The sequence below is a fragment of the Perca flavescens genome, chromosome 1, assembly GCF_004354835.1.
Source record: "Perca flavescens isolate YP-PL-M2 chromosome 1, PFLA_1.0, whole genome shotgun sequence".
Taxonomy (NCBI): Eukaryota; Metazoa; Chordata; class Actinopteri; order Perciformes; family Percidae; genus Perca; species Perca flavescens.
In genome coordinates, this window is record NC_041331.1 from 41,553,140 (window position 1) to 41,569,867 (window position 16,728).

The window sequence follows — 16,728 nt, forward strand, 5'->3', positions numbered from 1 at the left end:
CAAAGTAACGTGACTATTACACGACCTGGCATGAGACCGGGTTGGTTTTAAACTTCTTAGCCACAGTTAAGCTAGTCAGATGCTAAGTGACACAGCAAAAACTAATTGCTGAACTTCCAAGTTAACACTAAATAAAGATCCTCTTAGGAAAGTGAGACACATATTGCTCTTTAGTCATGAATGATGCTATTTCATCATGGCTGCTCAAGTCTAAACCTTACAGACTTGGCCAGCTCTCCAACAGGAAAGAGATTTTCGTGTCCAGGGAATTCCTGGTTAAATAAAACGTCTTGGCTTAACAATGCTGACTAGCTGGGTTCGTTGAATAGATGGAGTAATGTGTGTCTGTAATAGGAGAAGAGACGTACCAAAACTGAAACTTTATGTCCCATACAGTGTTTATTACAGTTTATACACAGTTTCTTATCAACTCAGTTTTAACCAGTTAATGAGAGTAAAATGTGAAGATGGATGGATGGATGCTTAAAACAAATGAGCAAATCTGCCATCCCATAGCAGGGAGTTATTACAGTGATTGTGAAGTCTTATTAATTGTGCCATCAAGTGGCCGAAGGCAGAACTGCACAATTGTATCAGTGCTTCTTTCTTGCATTCACTATTTGCTCTTCAAAGAGTTGAATGGATTGTCCAGAGTAACTGGGGACATTGTTTCTTCGACGACAGATCTTTTTTTAAATGTAATTTTGAAAAAGATGTGAGCACCACAAATTAAATTCCATTCACCTCCATTGTATTTTAAAGAGATGCAGTATTACTGCATATAAAAATACCCTCCTCCCCTTAAATAATACTACTATTACAATCCAATTTATAACATTGTGTCCTGATTGAAAACAATGTAAATCTAACTGTGTTTTTGAGATATGTAATGACATGTAGTGTTGTTGTAATAATGATTAACTGGTGTTGATAGATACTGTTATCCCAGAAGGCAATGCACAATGGAAATAAGGGAACTACTGACAGCTAGAAAGGGTGATTGTTGGCTACAGATTTGAAAAACTAAACATTAAAGCTATTGCACGTAGTTTCTGTCTCCCCCATGAGGAATTCTAAGAAATGACAACAACACTGTTGTCCCAAAAAACTTTATACTTAATATTTGTAAACTTACTTACAAATTTAAATTTGACAAAAGTGACTTCAAGCATTTTGTCTTTTATTATATTTATTTCAAAGAAAAATACTCACATGATCTTTCTACATGAATCATCATCATCATCATCACTTTACTCTATATAAACTTGGAAAAAAAGAAAAAATAAACATTTGCAGTCAACAAAACTCAAACAAAAACAGTAAATAAATCGTCGACATATGAAATATTCCAGCTTTTAAACTTTCTTGTAGATTGAATAACTCATGTAATATAATATAGCATTAATCATTGATAACAACATGCATACAGAAGTAAAGAAATGAGAAATATTTAAGCGTAGTGATGACATTTTAGAAAACATCTGTTACATGGCCTTTGTAGTTTAACATCATCATCATTATCATCAACGTCAGCATCTTTAGCACTAGTCATTACAGCTGTAATCATCAAAACATGTAAAAAAAAAAGAAGAATAATAAACTATTTCCAGCATTTTGTTACTTGTTAACCCTCCTGTTGTCCTTGGGTCAAATTTGACCCATTTTCAAAAAGTCTCTATATCAAGAATTTGGGTTTCTTTCAACAAATTGTCAAAAAATAAATAAATAACGTGGATAGTTCCATACAATGTTTTTTAGTGTAAAATAAATGATCAGTTCAATACTTTCAATTAATATGGGTATTTAATTAGATTTTATAGCATTTAAAAAAAAATTATAGGTTGAAAAAAGTGTCAAAAATGCTTTAAAAAGGTGGGAGAAAAACATGAAAAAAATCGACAGAAACATCAGAAAAAGTGACAAACTTGGAAAAAAGTGACAAAAAAGTCAGAAAAAGCTTCAAAAACTTGATTAAAAAAACCCAACAAAAACGTTAAAAAAGGTGACAGAAAACTTCGGGAAAAACGTGCTTCAAAATGTAAAAAAAAGCCACTAAAGTGTCGAAAAAGACGACTAAAACATTGGAAAAAAAATCTGCGTGGTCGATGAGAAGACAACACGAGGGTCATCATCATCTGGCATCAACATATATTTCAACTAATGTTGATTTTTGTTACCTCCAAGCACATATCAGTTAGTTTTCAGATTAAATTAAGATTAGAAATGAATGATGAGAAATAAAACTATACAAATGTAAATAGTGGAGTAAGTAATAATAGGTAGTACTAATAAAAGTAAGTAAGTCAACTCAAAGTCACAAGGAATGAACCATGCTGACATATCTATAACAAAACTTCTATAAATCCACATTATCACTGACATCAGCATTATTGTGCACACCAGTTGTATTAACATTTAAAAAATTAATAGAAAAAGAAATAAACAGTAGTAGCCAAAACCAAAAACTGACAAAAAGCATTGACATGAAGTCCTTCTCCACTGAAGTACATTTTCAGCATCATAACTGTAAACACCAGACATTGTAAACATAGACATACAGCATCTTGAAAATAGGTTAAAAAAACATTTCTAATGACCACAACCAAAAAAAGTCAAACAAAACTTCTTTTAAATTATCTTTGTCAACATTATTATTGTGCACATCATTTATGTGCTTGAGGGACTACAGAAGATTGATAAAAGAACATTTGTAAAAAAAATATAAAACAAAGTAATAAATATAAAGTATAGAATATATTTAAGTCTAACATAACTATTTAGAGCATTTCATTGTCTGCAACTTGTTTAAATCATCTATTGCAATAGTAAACTAAAATATAAAATCTTATAGTCTGTCATAGTTAAATTATTTCCTGCGCAGCTTCTAAAATGTTTGAGATGTTTTCATTACACCACATTATGCTGATAACTTCTACTTTTCTACGTAAAGATTATTTTTGCAGGCAAGTTGATGGTTTTCAAACAGTATTAATCTGTCTTGACTGATTGTTCTGCTGAATGCTCTAACATCTTCAGTTCCTGTTTCCTTTTGGTCTTCTCTGTACATTTGTATATGAAAAAATCTTCCATGTTTCAATGTTTAGTTTTAAAGATATTCAGGATGGTATGTTGTTCACTTTATATTGAAGGCATCTTTTAATCCCTTCAGAGCTTGTTCCTTTGTGATTCTCCTCCAGGCCTCTGGAACATCAGCTGGTTTGCCTTTGTATTTTTGAGCAAATCTTTCATTGTATTGAACCAGGACATACTTCCAGTAGTCCGATGCCTCGATGGTGGAGTCAGGAGGAATGAGCCAGTCTGGATAGTACTTGGTGTACTTCTTATAAGGATGGTACTCCCATTTAGTGTCTGCGTTTTTGAATTTATCTTTACTGTGCACACTCGTTGTACACAGTGTTGGAACCAGCTTCTTAGTGTCCACATCCCTGTATCTACCAAGACCTTGTGGTCGATGAACAGCTGCATGATGTTTCTCGTGTTCTTTGCCTCCAGCCTCACAAGGAACTTTACAAAATGGACATTGTTGTCCACAGCCAAACATCCGCTTGAAAAGCTCATCTTGTGGTTTGATTGGAAGTTTGTTCAGAGTCTCAGTGATGTCTTCACAGTTAAAAAATTGGTCCTGCAGCTGTTCCTTTAATTCACCCAATGATTTACTGAGGCTCTTTGTAAATGGATGACATGTGCTTTGGATTTGAAACAAGGAGGTGTTTTCAGCCTCCACTGAAATTGAGATGTCTTTGATCAAATATTTGCGCATGTTGTCGATGAGCTTTGTGATGCTTTCCTGGTTATCTGGAAGCAGAACACCATCCTCTCCTTTAGAGGCTTGTTCTCTGGCTTCTGTTATTTTGTTTACTATGACCTCCAAATTCCTATTCTTCAGTTTGCACAAAGTTTTGTCTTCTGACATGTTTTGCAAGATGTGGTGAAATATCCAATCTTTAACAAAAATCTCATACGTACAAATGTACTTAACAAAACCCCCAAAGTCTTCCTTTTGCAGCAACTCTTTCTGAATGTTGTACTGGAAAAAGGAGCGTGAACTGTACTCTGCTGAATGGCAACTTGTCAAAATCTCATCTACAATGTCTATTCCCAGAGATCTACTGATGTACTCTTCAACAGCAGGTTTGATACAACATCTGACAAAATCATTTGCTTTTCGTTGGCAATCATCTCTCTGTTTGTATAAATCAAGAAAATCTGACAAGTACTGAGGCTTGTACTTCTCCAGCTGACGTTTTGGATCCCTAACTGACAAGAATTTTCTGTGCATGTGAAGGAACTCTCTTGAGGCAATGCCACACATGTAAAGTTTCAGGTCAAACTCAAACTTGGGCTTGCACTGCTTGCTCCATTGTTTCAGAGATTCATCCACTTTTTCCAGAAGCTCTCTTATAAAAGAATCATTGTAGTCTCTTTCTGATTTTGCAATATCATGGACAAACCGTGTGCAAGACTCAATAACACTGTCTGCAAAGCTCTGCAACTCTCTTTTTAGAGAGTCTTTCATCAAGGGCAGGTGTGTTTTCAAGTGTTTCTTTTTTACCTTAAATGGGTCCTTCACAATGTCTTTTAGGTCTCCAATCTTATCTAATTCCTCATTGACATTATGATTTAAGAATTGTTTTCTCAATAGTTTTAAGATGCTTGCTTCTATGTTTTGTTCTTTCAGACCGGACACATTTACAGTGACTTCAGCCCACATCTTTTCAAACTCATCTTCCAATTCTTCGTCAGTCAGTGTTTGGTGTTTGCAGTCACTCAAAAGTTTCATAACTTGTTCTTCAATCATTCCTCTGTTGTTTCTTTGAATGTCCTGAACCTCTTTTAAACTTTTTCTTAGCTCAAGTGCACAATCCAATTTATTGTCTACTGATCGTCGGATTTCATTTGCAAGACTACTGATACTGTTGAAAAATTCAGTTTTGAATTTCTCTATCAGATTCACATGTCTGTCTTTCCTTTTGTAGTATTCCTGCAGTTTCTGCTTCATTATTCTGTCTTGGTCCGCTATTTTTACTGCCACCTGGATTTGTTTTGATTGGACTAATTCATTCAAATGACTGAGATCAGATTTGTTGTCACCATATAAGATATCCCACTCTGCTGATGTCTGCCAGGAGAGAATCTCTTTTCTAAACTCCCATTCCCATTGATTGAACTCTTTGCAGACATTGTCGTATGCATGAGCCGCAATGGTGTTTCTGAAACTGAAGATGAAGTTCTCATATTTGACTGCTTTCCAGAGACTTCTTATCCATTCTAGAAACTCTGGGATTTTTGACACTTCATAGGGTTTGTCCCTTTTTACGGTCTTCAAAAGATTTTCCTTTAAACGTGCTACAGCTTCACTGTAACCTGTGTTTACTGGGGCCATCGGTGGGGTCCCATGCCAGAGTCCTGGGATGTTCGAGTTGTTTTTTTCCATGTCGTAGTCCAGAACATCTGTGAAAGCTTTTATAGTGGGCTGCTTTTCCATTTCGGCTGCAATTTGAGTCATTTCATTGAGCTGGTCCAAGAAAAGTTTTCTGTCGGCCTTGGTCTTTGCGTGAGCTGAGACTCCACCAACATTCTGGTGCACAAAATGACAAACTGGCTTTTTACCAATTTCCTTCATTCTCAAGAAAGCATGTGTTGCAATTTGCAGGACATCTTTCATTTCTGTGGAGTTCTCCATTGAGACATTGATAATGGTGACATCACTTAAGCCAATGACAAAGGTTGCCAGCTGGTTGTCATGCTCATAGCTGTCCTCTAGTTGTGCCAAATGAGGAGATTTAAGACCTTCTGTGTCAATGAGAACTATAAAGTCACAGTTCAGCTGACATTGCATATCCTCACTTACTCTGAGGAAGAGCATATAAGCTCCTCTTGTGCATCTGCCACTGCTGACAGGAAACTGCACACCAAACATGGTGTTGAGGAGTGTTGACTTCCCACTACTTTGAACACCCAACACCGTCAGTACCAACAGTCTGCTCTTCTCTCCAACCTTCCTGTGAAGCTCCATTAGCACATCTGTCACCCATCTCTCTGGGATGTTAGAAGCATCTCCATCTAAGAGCTCTAAAGGATATCCATCCAACAGCATTTCAGCAGCCAAACCAGGAAGACGAGATATTTTATCAGCAGTGTCTCGTGACTGCAAGGAAACCTCATAGATCAGCCCCATCTCTCTCATGTAATGCTCTAGTCCTAAAGAGCTATCTAGCAAAGCCTGATCCAGCTGTGCAATCTCTTTCATGTTTTTCTCCTCTTTGTCACTCTGCTCTGTCAACTTGTGACGGAAGTTTAAAGGTAGTTGAATGGCAGCCTGCAAATGTGCATTAAGCTGAAAATGTATCCACTTTAGGAAAAAATCTCTTTTGTCTTTGTCAGTTGTAGATAAGTGGTCAATAAAACTCTTCATAGCATGTGATAGTTTGTGTTTGCCTAGCTCCTTTTTAATCTGTTGTTTTTCTACCTGTAGCTGAGATTTATATTCTTCCAGTTCTAGATCACCAGGTTCTTGTAACCTACATTCCTTCATTTCTAACTGTGATAACCTTTTCCAGTTAACACCTTGCAAAGGAAGTTGTTGGTTCTTGTAGTCTTGTATACACTGCACCCCAATTCCTTTCACAATCTCCTGAGCTGCTTTCTTTTCGTCGTCACTTGTGCGTTCATCCACAGACAAACCAAGTTCAACAGCTCTCTCAAGCATATTTTCAATTGTCATTGTGGTTCTTACATCAGTCAGTGATTTCTTGATGGCTGTACACAATTTATCTGAAAACGTTGCAACATTTACCCTTGGGTCTTTGGTTTTTATACTGGTCTTTGGTAAGTCCAATTCTTTCTGTGTTCTCTCGACAGACCCCATATCTTCTGTAACATTCCCCTCCTTGCGGTTAACAACGAAGAACAGTTTGGATGTCACATCTTGAAAAGAAGTCAGAATCTTGTGCTCCTCTTCTTCAACTTTGTCCAGGAATACAAAGGTAGCATTTGACACTTGAAAAAGAAAAGTGAACTGTGCGAGTGATTCACAAATGTCTCCTCGCAAATTGGCGAAGGCAACTGGTTTTGGAAATATGTCAAGATTTTCAGTACCACTGGGAAGGTACCAGCAAACCTCTACTAAACCATTGGCAATTTTCCTTTCATGTGCTATTCCTTTCATATCTCTGTGTATGAACATATTTTTGTTGTACTGACCAAAGCTGAGAATATGATTCAAACACTGGGACTTGGATAAACTGCAGTTTTTCAGCCGCACAAAGGAGTAGAATGGAATATCTGCTTGGATAATGTTGTCTTCAACAAACCCTCTTGATTCAGACAAATCATGTGGACGCCACTCTTTGACGATGTCTCTCAGAGCCCAAAGCATCATGGTACTCTGGCTGTTATTGGCATGGGGCAACAGCAGTGGGACAGAAAACTGGCACATTGACATCTTGAGGGCCAGTTCCTGTTGCAAGAAGCTGTCAGCACAAAGGAAGAGTGCTACTATGAGGTCGAGAGGGTTGACCTTACTATCCTCTGCAGGGTCATCTAAAGTTTCAAGGTCAAGAACATCATTATCATCATTGTCTGATAATTGTGTAGAGCTCCTGCATTCAGAATTGAGTTTAAATAGTTTTCTGAGAAAACCCCACGGTATGCCCTTCACAGATGAGACAGCTTCTTCATGTATGCTGTTTTTGTTGATCTCCAATAGAGACCGAAGAGTGAGTTTGTTAGGATAAAATGTCTCCAGTCCAACTTTGGAGAGGAAGTTGAGTAGGACTGTCAAAGAGAAAGAAGATCACTTTTAGAAATTAATGAAGTAGCCCATATTGTATTGTGTGTTTGTGTTTGCTTGTGTGAGTTACACTTACATGCTGTTTCTTTGAGAATAACACCTGGGAAGAGTGACTTTGTAACTCCCTCTGAATCAAAAATCTGAATTTTGTTACATTTTGTGTTTGTGTACAGGTTTGTGGGCTTTGGAGGTTTTGATAAACAGATGTTTTTGGATTTTGGACAGAGGCAATATTGCCGTTTGCCCCTGCTACCAGTCTGGTAGCATTACTTTGTTTCTTGGCGCATTACTGGATAAGGTCTTTTTAGAACTTAAGCGACACTTTGTCTGCATGTCAGCTTGGATCTGCACGGTCTAAATTTACTACTCATGTAAATTTGTAAAAAGACACCCATAAAAGCTATGCGAGTAAAGGCCAAATGCTACAGTATATGCGTGGTAACCATGGCTTCTGTGCACTACTGTACCCCTGCCGGTACAACTGAATGACATAAGTTGACTATGATATAAATCTAATCACAGGTTTATTAATAAAAATAAATGTCAATCCTAAACCTAAGACTGTTATTGTTGATATCTAAAGTGAGCTTGATTACCAAAGTCTTAACTTTATAGCCTAATTTAAGTAAAAACTATACAAAACGTTACTTGATACATACAGTCTTGCGCCAATGCTCTGAATGCGAAAGCCCTACTGATTATGTCCTTATAACTGTTGAGAAAATAGCCCCACCTACCTGCGGCTTCCCACTCATTGAAAATGAATTATTACATGCATCAATCGCTCCCCCTCTAAAAATATCTTTTGTATTCTAAGTGTGGGTGTACCTGCAGGATGTTGTCTGTCTGTGTTCTGTGTAGACATGGTCTGACTTTTCTCTTTACTCCCCTGGGTCTTTGCACCTAAAGATAACAATAAATATATTTTAGTTTTACACAAAACATTGTAAGCTATTCTTCATTCAAATCAATTTCTTGCTGATCAGTTACAAACTGTAAATAATTGTGATGGAGGCTTGTCTTAGCTTTAGCTGTTCTTTAATAAATTACCGTCAGGTACATATGTACCTATGTACATATGTACATCTACATTCACGAGAACCATTTAGGTCATGTTTTCTGCATTACCGTATAACACACAGTATATACGCAAGTGCATTAGAATACCATACATGAAGAGGTGTCAAAAGTATTCACATTCATTACTAAAGTAGAAGTATAGATACTAGGGTTTAAATAAGACTTCTGTAGAAGTTTAAGTATCAACTCAAGCTTTTTACTCAAGTAAAAGTGTAAAAGTACTGGTTTCAAAACTACTTAAAGTATAAAAGTAAAAGTAATATAAGGGGAAAGAAATGCCATTAAGGCTAAAAGCTTAGCCCACACCACAGGGGCCTATAGTGCACTACCCCACCTCCACAAAAAAACATTTTTCTAAAGGCAATAATGACTATAATGTTATATCAAAATCATACCTGCAAACTCAGAAGGGCTGAAAAAGGTGACACATCTCTTCTCTCTATTTTTATATACAGTATATATATATATATATATATATATATATATATATATAAAAGGATCACCTTGTTCAATTGTATTTGTTCTGTATGTTCAAAAATATTAATTAAAAGTTTATCTGAATTTAAAAAGGAGCACAAGGCGACATTAAAGAACGGCTTGTGTATTGCTAAGGCCACAGGGTCCAAATTAACTGATTTATTAAAAATTGAATAACAATTAAAGCTGCGAGCAGCGATGGACGGGCCTGTGCTGAGTTTAATAATACCTCACATAAGACTCTACCTTAAAAAGGGTCAAACGTTATGAAAGGGGGCGTGGTTTAACCATAGGGGGCGGACCAACCATGACCAATGAAAAAAGAAGTCTCTGCTGAGTTCGTTGATACCTCACATAAGACTCTACCTTAAACGGGTCACCAGTTATGAAAGGGGGCGTGGCTTAAGTATAAGGGGGCGGGGCAAACCATGACCATTGAATAAGGAAGTCTCTGCTGAGTTCAATGATACCTCACACAAGGGTATACCTTAAAGGGTTCAAATGTTATGAAAGGGGGCGTGGCCTGAGTAAGTGGGCGTGGTTAAAGTATAGGGGGCGGCTCAGTATCACATGTAGACCACACATAAGTTTCATGTAAATCGGATGATGTTTGTCATATAAGGCGCATTTCCTTTTGCCAGCGGGGGGCGCTATGACCAAAAGTCAATTTTGGCCTGTAGGTGTCCTCAGGCCTGGACCCTTGTCAATCGTGAGAAATTTCGGGCAGATACGACAATGTACACTCAAGTTACAACAACTTCTTTGTTCATCGCTAAACACTCAAAATGGCCGCCACACCACGCCCACACCGCCTGACGAAAAGTTTTTCTTTTAATAACTTTTCATCGTTAAGGTGTTGAGATGATACAGACCAAGTTTGAAGTCCATCGGATGAAATCTCTAGGAGGAGTTTAGCACCTTGACTTTTAGGCCTACTTCCTGTTGCCACTAGGGGGCGCTATGACTTTAAGTAAATATCGGCCTTTATTTGTCCTCAGGGTCGGACTTTTATGAATCCTGAAAAGTTTCGAGCCAGATGGACAACGTACACTCGAGTTACACCCACTTCCTGTTTTGGCGGCGAAACGCACAAAATGGCCGGCCCGCCACGGCCACGTCCCATGACGAAAATTTTTTCTTTTAACAACTTTTCATCTTTAACATCTTACGATGGCACAGACCAAGTTTGAAGTTGATCGGATGAAATCTCTAGGAGGAGTTTGTGAAAGTACGACATGTGGAAATGGCCAAAATCGCACTAATTTTGAACATTGGAATCAAAATGGCGGACTTCCTGTTGGGTTTAGGGTATGGCTCTAATAAAGTTTTTTGTACATCTTGACATGTTACATATGTATACCAAGTTTTGTGAGTCTACGTTAAACGCACAGCAGGGGCTCAATTTTCTTAACTTTCTAGGGGGCGCTAGCGAGCCATTTTTGTGCGCCTATTCCCGAAACCCTTAAAATACCTAAATTTTCACCAGATTTGATGCGACCGCCAAATTTGGTGAGTTTTTGAATATGTTAAGCCCCTCAAAAAGGCAATTCATTTGACGGGAAAATAATAGAAAGAAACAATTAAAGCTGCGAGCAGCGATGGACGGGCCCTCGCGCCTCTGCGCACGTCGGGGTTACCGGCGAACGCTGCTCCTTGCGACCGTGCATTCGTGCGGCACTCAGACGCCGCAAATCGTCAACAATGAAAAGGGAACTCCCCGCCGAGTTCAACGATAGCTCATGGGTGTTGTCATATGAGGGCTACCAGTTTGACACTCTTCTGAAATAGCCTAACACACAAGAGTCTACGATTATTAATGATTCATACGGTTCATTAGCTGTGAAAGGGGGCGTGGCTAAAGCATAAGGGGCGGGCCCAACCATCATCAATTAAAATTGAAGCCTCTGCTGAGATGAATGATACCTCACACAAGACTCTACCTTAAATGGGTCAGCATGTATGAAAGGGGGCGTGGCTTAAACATAGGGGGCGGGCCAAACCATCACCGATGAAGAAGGAAGTCTCTGCTGAGTTCAATCACACCTCACACAAGTGTTTACATCAATCGGGCCATTAGTAATAAAAGGGGGCGTGGCTTAAACATAGGGGGCGGGCCAAACCATTACCAATGAAGAAGGAAGTCTCTGCTGAGTTCAGTGATACCTCACACAAGGGTATACCTTAAACGGTTCAAAAGTTATGAAAGGGGGCGTGGCCTGAGTAAGTGGGCATGGTCATATTATAGGGGGCGGCTCAGTATCACACGTAGACCACACATTCTGAGTTTCATGCAAATCGGATGATGTTTGTCATATAAGGCAGATTTCCTGTTGCCAGCGGGGGGCGCTATGACTTTAAGTAAATATCGGCCTTTATTTGTCCTCAGGGTCGGACTCTTATGAATCCTGAAAAGTTTCGAGGTAATCGGACAATGTACACTCGAGTTACACCCACTTCCTGTGTGACAAAACGCACAAAATGGCCGCCCCCCACTTGGTTTAGATCAGGGAGGGTTCCTCCACGCCCTATGACGAAAAGTTTTTCTTTTAACAACTTTTCATCTTTAACATCTTAAGATGGCACAGACCGAGTTTGACGTTGATCGGATGAAATCTCTAGGAGGAGTTCGTTAAAGTACGACATGTGGAAATGGCCAAAATCGCACTAATTTTGAACATTTAATTCAAAATGGCGGACTTCCTGTTGGGTTTAGGGCAGGGGTCACCAACCTTTTTGAAACTGAGAGCTACTTCATGGGTATTGAGTCATATGAAGGGCTACCAGTTTGACACACTCTTCTGAAATAGCCTAACAAATATGCTCAGTTTGCCTTTCATTATATATGATTATTAATGATTAATGATACTCACCTATGTGAAGACACTGATCAAGTTAATGATTTCTCACAATAACTATCAACAATGACTTAACAAGGTGGGAAACAGATATTCAATTTTCATTTTTAGAACAGGCCTGAGGGCTACTCATGTGGTCCTTGGGGGCTACCTGGTGCCCGCGGGCACCGTGTTGGTGACCCCTGGTTTAGGGTATGGTATGAAGTTTTTTGTACATCTTGACATGTTACATATGTGTACCAAGTTTCGTGAGTCTACATTAAACGCACTGCAGGGGCTCAATTTTCTTAACTTTCTAGGGGGCGCTAGCGAGCCATTTTTGTGCGCCTATTCCCGAAACCCTTAAAATACGTACATTTTCACCAGATTTGATGCGACCGCCAAATTTGGTGAGTTTTTGAATATATTAAGCTCCTCAAAAAGCCAATTCATTTGACGGGAAAATAATAATAGAAAGAAACAATAATTCCTTCAGTTTCAATAGGGCCTTCGCCGCTGTCGGCGCTCGGGCCCTAATAACTTATTTCAGGCTAAGTCTGTGTTCAGACAACAGCAGCTACAGTCTGGTGTTACAGTCCTCTCCAGTGAAATACAGACACACTTTTACACCTTTCAGCTGTCAGCATTTTAACCATGTTTAATCCGAGCGTCTAGCTAACGGTAGGCTAACGTTACCTGCTGTCGAGTGTAGTGTTAACTAGCTAACTTTAGGCTAACATTACCTGCTGTTGAGTGTAGTGTTAACTAGCTAACTTTAGGCTAACATTACCTGCTGTCGAGTGTAGTGTTAACTAGCTAACTTTAGGCTAACGTTACCTGCTGTTGAGTGTAGTGTTAACTAGCTAACTTTAGGCTAACATTACCTGCTGTTGAGTGTAGTGTTAACTAGCGTCCCGTGCGGCGATGTTTCAGTTCCCTCTAACGTCCGTTTTCGGAGCATCAGAGAGAAGCGCAGGCATATTAAGTGGCACCTAAATAAGGCACCGAAATCCGCGTTGCTATTCGGTCTGGTAGATAACGGTCGTTAAGGTCTGTGCAGGTGCGATGGATCGCGTACAAACCAATAGGCTATCAGAATGGTATATGTTTATACTTGTCATCCAACCACAATCACATTCACTCTCTCCGGGTGGTGCGATTTATCTGGATAGGATGTTTTTTTTTGTGTGTGTGTTTTTTGTGAACGATGACAAGCCGGAATGAAAACAAACCGAACTGAAATAGGAGTAACGAGGCCATTTTGAAAATGTAAGGAGTAGAAAGTACAGATAATTGCGTGAAAATGTAAGGAGTAGAAGTAAAAAGTCTGCTGTAAAATAATATAATTATAACTGTCTTTATAATCTATCTTTTTAATAAACTATCTGTACACTTACAATGTTGTCAATGCTTCGGTTCACATTTAGGGACCCTCATTATGCTAACGTTATGGTGTGGTGATATTTCGAGCCTTTTTAGTGGTCTTTTACGATTTAATTTGATTGTCCCTATGCCCCAAATACTAGCATTGTAAGCTAACCAGCGGTCCGCGGTAGCCTCGTCAAAGCTCCAAACTCATTCGATTAGCATGAAAACATGTCCCAGAGAGCGACAGAGTAGGTACACATCAGGTAATAACCCCTAGCTTTGTTTTGCGCCGGAATTGTTCTTTAAGTAAGGTAATGAGGTATTTGTACTTCGTTACTTGACACCTCTGCATATATGACACAAACAAACCCATCAGATCAGTCAAAACACTGAACATGAAGTATGCTCAGTGTGTCATTGATTAGATATGGTTATATGTAATTTCAGTGTAAAGCACTTGATTAACTTTAGGTAAGTAATTGCAATATATTTGGATGAAAACACGGACCAAGTACAAAAGAGTTAAATGATTCCAGTATATAAAGTTTCACTGAAACTTACCTGACATCAGGTAGGACAATCCGGGGATCCAACCAAACATGACCTCTAGCCAATCAATCAATCTGCAATGTTTAGCAGCACAGAGCTAACATTAATTACAGTACAACACATGCAGATAAACAGTGCTGCCGCCCGTTGTTCTCTTCCTGGTCAAACAACAGGTGAGGGAAGTGTGTGACTGACAATCGTCTGTAGCTCTGTATTGTGCTAAATAATTTTTAGGATATGAAGGATATGCTTTAAATCCCTGTTGTTTTGTGATTGTACACCGCTCAACTATTCGTTTCACGTAATCCGTCACAGTAAAAAAGCTAGAGACGCTCTAACTTCCGTTTCACAATTTTATATTAATGAAAGTGGTTTGGATTTAGACACGTAACGTAGGAATTATGCACTGTTCATTATGTTTTCGGAAAGTAGGTTTATGCTACATACTGTACATATTGTCAAATTGTTTGTGTTGCATGTGTGGTTCTTAATTTGTGTTTAAATCTGTTTAAATGAGTGTGTGCAGGTGTGCGTTATTGTGTGTACAAGGTCACTACCAACACCCTCCAGAGTAAACAGCAAAACCAGCGTCAGATTCTGTAATACAGAAATGTTGATGTTGGTGTAAACACACCAACATAGATTCTGTATTAGAGAAGTTTGGCTAACACTTTACTTGAAGGTATCTACATAAGAGTGACATGACACTGTCATGAACACATGACACTGTCATGATACATGAACCCTAACCATAACTTTAACCCTAACCATAACTTGTCACGACAAAAACAGAATGACACTTACTAAAAGAAGCGATACGTCATAAATGTTTATGACTATTTATAATGTTTATGACACTTTCATGACAGTGTCATGTTACTCTTATGTAGATACCTTCAAGTAAAGTGTAACTGAAGTTTGTAGCACAACCATTTGCCTACTTTGGCTTTAAGATCAAGAAGAAAGCTGAACACACTTATGAGTTACATTACAGTTTGATATTATTTGTGCTGAATTTCTTTCATTAATTTGATCATTGGTTTATATGTAGTTTAAATGGTAATGTACCTGTAGTCCTTCTGGGTTCAGTGTAGAGATGGTCAGACTTTTCCTTTAACTCCCCTGTGCTTTCAAACCTTGAAAAAATAAATATCTCTTTACTTTCACAGAAGCAAAAGCACTGTATTCTTTGTAATTCATTGCAGAACAGTTGCAAAAGGTAATTAAAAAACTGCACATAAAGTAGCCTTAGTCTATCATTGGTTAGATACACATACCTGCAATTTTAGTGTCAAGCATTTGATAGCTAGAGGTAAGTTATTGCAATATATTTTGGATGAAAACAAACAGTAAAATGGTTCCAGGTTATAAAGTTTCACTGAAACATACCTGACATCAGATGGCAGGAGACTCTGGGGCTTTCCACATCAGCCTGTGGTTGTTATACTGCACATACAGACCGAAAGCATATATAAATACACCAAAATAACAGTTTTCTGTACTTTATCTTCATTTGGCTGGGTAACAACCCAAAAAAATTCCCCCAGCTTTTTCAACCATACAGTTTTGGTTAGCCTTGATTGCACAAATGGTTACATTCTTTTTGTACAAACTGACTCATTACTCACATGACTTTATTTGCTTCAATCAAATATGAAGGATATGATTTAATCCCTGTTGCCTTGTAACTGTACACCGTTCAAATAGTCGATTCACTTGGAAATACGTCACAGTACAAAAGCTAAAGACTAGCTTTGTTTTACTGGAACTGGGAAAGTATGAAAAATATGATGATGGTCAGACTTTTCCTTTAACGCCCCTTTGCTTTCAAACGTTGATGAATAAATAAATATCTCTTTACTTTCACAGAAACAAAAACATTGTATTCTTTGTAATTCATTGCAGAACAATTGCAAACAATCAAATCAGGTATTTAAAGAACTGCACATAAAGTATCCTTAGTCTGTCATTGGTTAGATACACATACATGCAATTTTAGTGTCAAGCATTTGATAGCTAGAGGTAAGTTATTGCAATATATTTTGGATGAAAGCTCAAATTAAAACAAACCATAACATGATTCCAGGTTATAAAGTTCCACTAAAACGTACCTGACATCAGACGGCAGGAGACTCTGGGGCTCTCTGGGTCAGATGTTTTTATACTGCACATAGAAACCAAAAGCAACAGCAGATTCTGGAAGCGCCAGCCTCTCTTTTCATAAACCGTCTGTTTCCCAGAAATCATGTGTCTTTATTTGCTTAGCCAGATGGGAAGACAGAGGGTGGAGCTGCAGTACAACTCTCTGAAATTTTTCCAAAGAAATTGCTTGTGTGTGTATGTGTGTGTGTGTGTGTGTGTGTGTGTGTGTGTGTGTGTGTGTGTGTGTGTGTGTGTGAGAGAAAAAGAAAGAGAAATAGAAAAAGAAAGAGAAAGAAACAGTGTATTTGTACTTATGATGAATAACAACTCACCTCAGCTGCTTTTGCTTTTACTTCAATCATGGCAGCTAACAAACACCTGTGAGGCTCTGCAGAGAATTACATGTTAGCAGCACAGTGATGATGATGATGATGATGATGATGATCATGATGGTGAAGAAGATGC

The 16,728-nt window shown here is 38.3% G+C and overlaps 1 protein-coding gene across 2 annotated transcripts; it reads right to left on the reverse strand.

Annotated features, from left to right (window-relative positions):
* Window positions 1-3,099: 3,099 nt before the first annotated feature.
* On the reverse strand, window positions 3,100-16,280 carry LOC114546610 (up-regulator of cell proliferation-like). Of its 2 annotated transcripts, XM_028565561.1 has the most exons (6): window positions 16,233-16,280; window positions 15,511-15,567; window positions 15,190-15,257; window positions 14,134-14,195; window positions 8,642-8,716; window positions 3,100-7,797 (listed from the first exon to the last, which is right to left on the reverse strand). In XM_028565561.1, the coding sequence occupies exons 4-6, from the start codon at window positions 14,171-14,173 to the stop codon at window positions 3,134-3,136; spliced, it is 4,779 nt and encodes a 1,592-aa protein (XP_028421362.1). In that variant the 5' UTR covers window positions 14,174-14,195; window positions 15,190-15,257; window positions 15,511-15,567; window positions 16,233-16,280; the 3' UTR covers window positions 3,100-3,133. The 2 variants fall into 2 exon arrangements, with proteins under 2 accessions (XP_028421362.1, XP_028421446.1); XM_028565645.1 differs by lacking the exon at window positions 15,511-15,567 and having other exon boundaries at window positions 16,233-16,266.
* Between the last annotated feature and the right edge of the window lie 448 nt (window positions 16,281-16,728).

Coding starts and splice junctions, on each gene's coding strand:
- LOC114546610 (XM_028565561.1), bottom strand. CDS start 14,173: ATGTTTGGTTGGATCCCCGGATTGTCCTACCTGATGTCAG. Junction 8,717..14,133: donor ATTGTCCTACCTGATGTCAG/GTAAGTTTCAGT, acceptor TGTTATCTTTAG/GTGCAAAGACCCAGGGGAGT. Junction 7,798..8,641: donor AGACAGACAACATCCTGCAG/GTACACCCACAC, acceptor TCTCTTTGACAG/TCCTACTCAACTTCCTCTCC.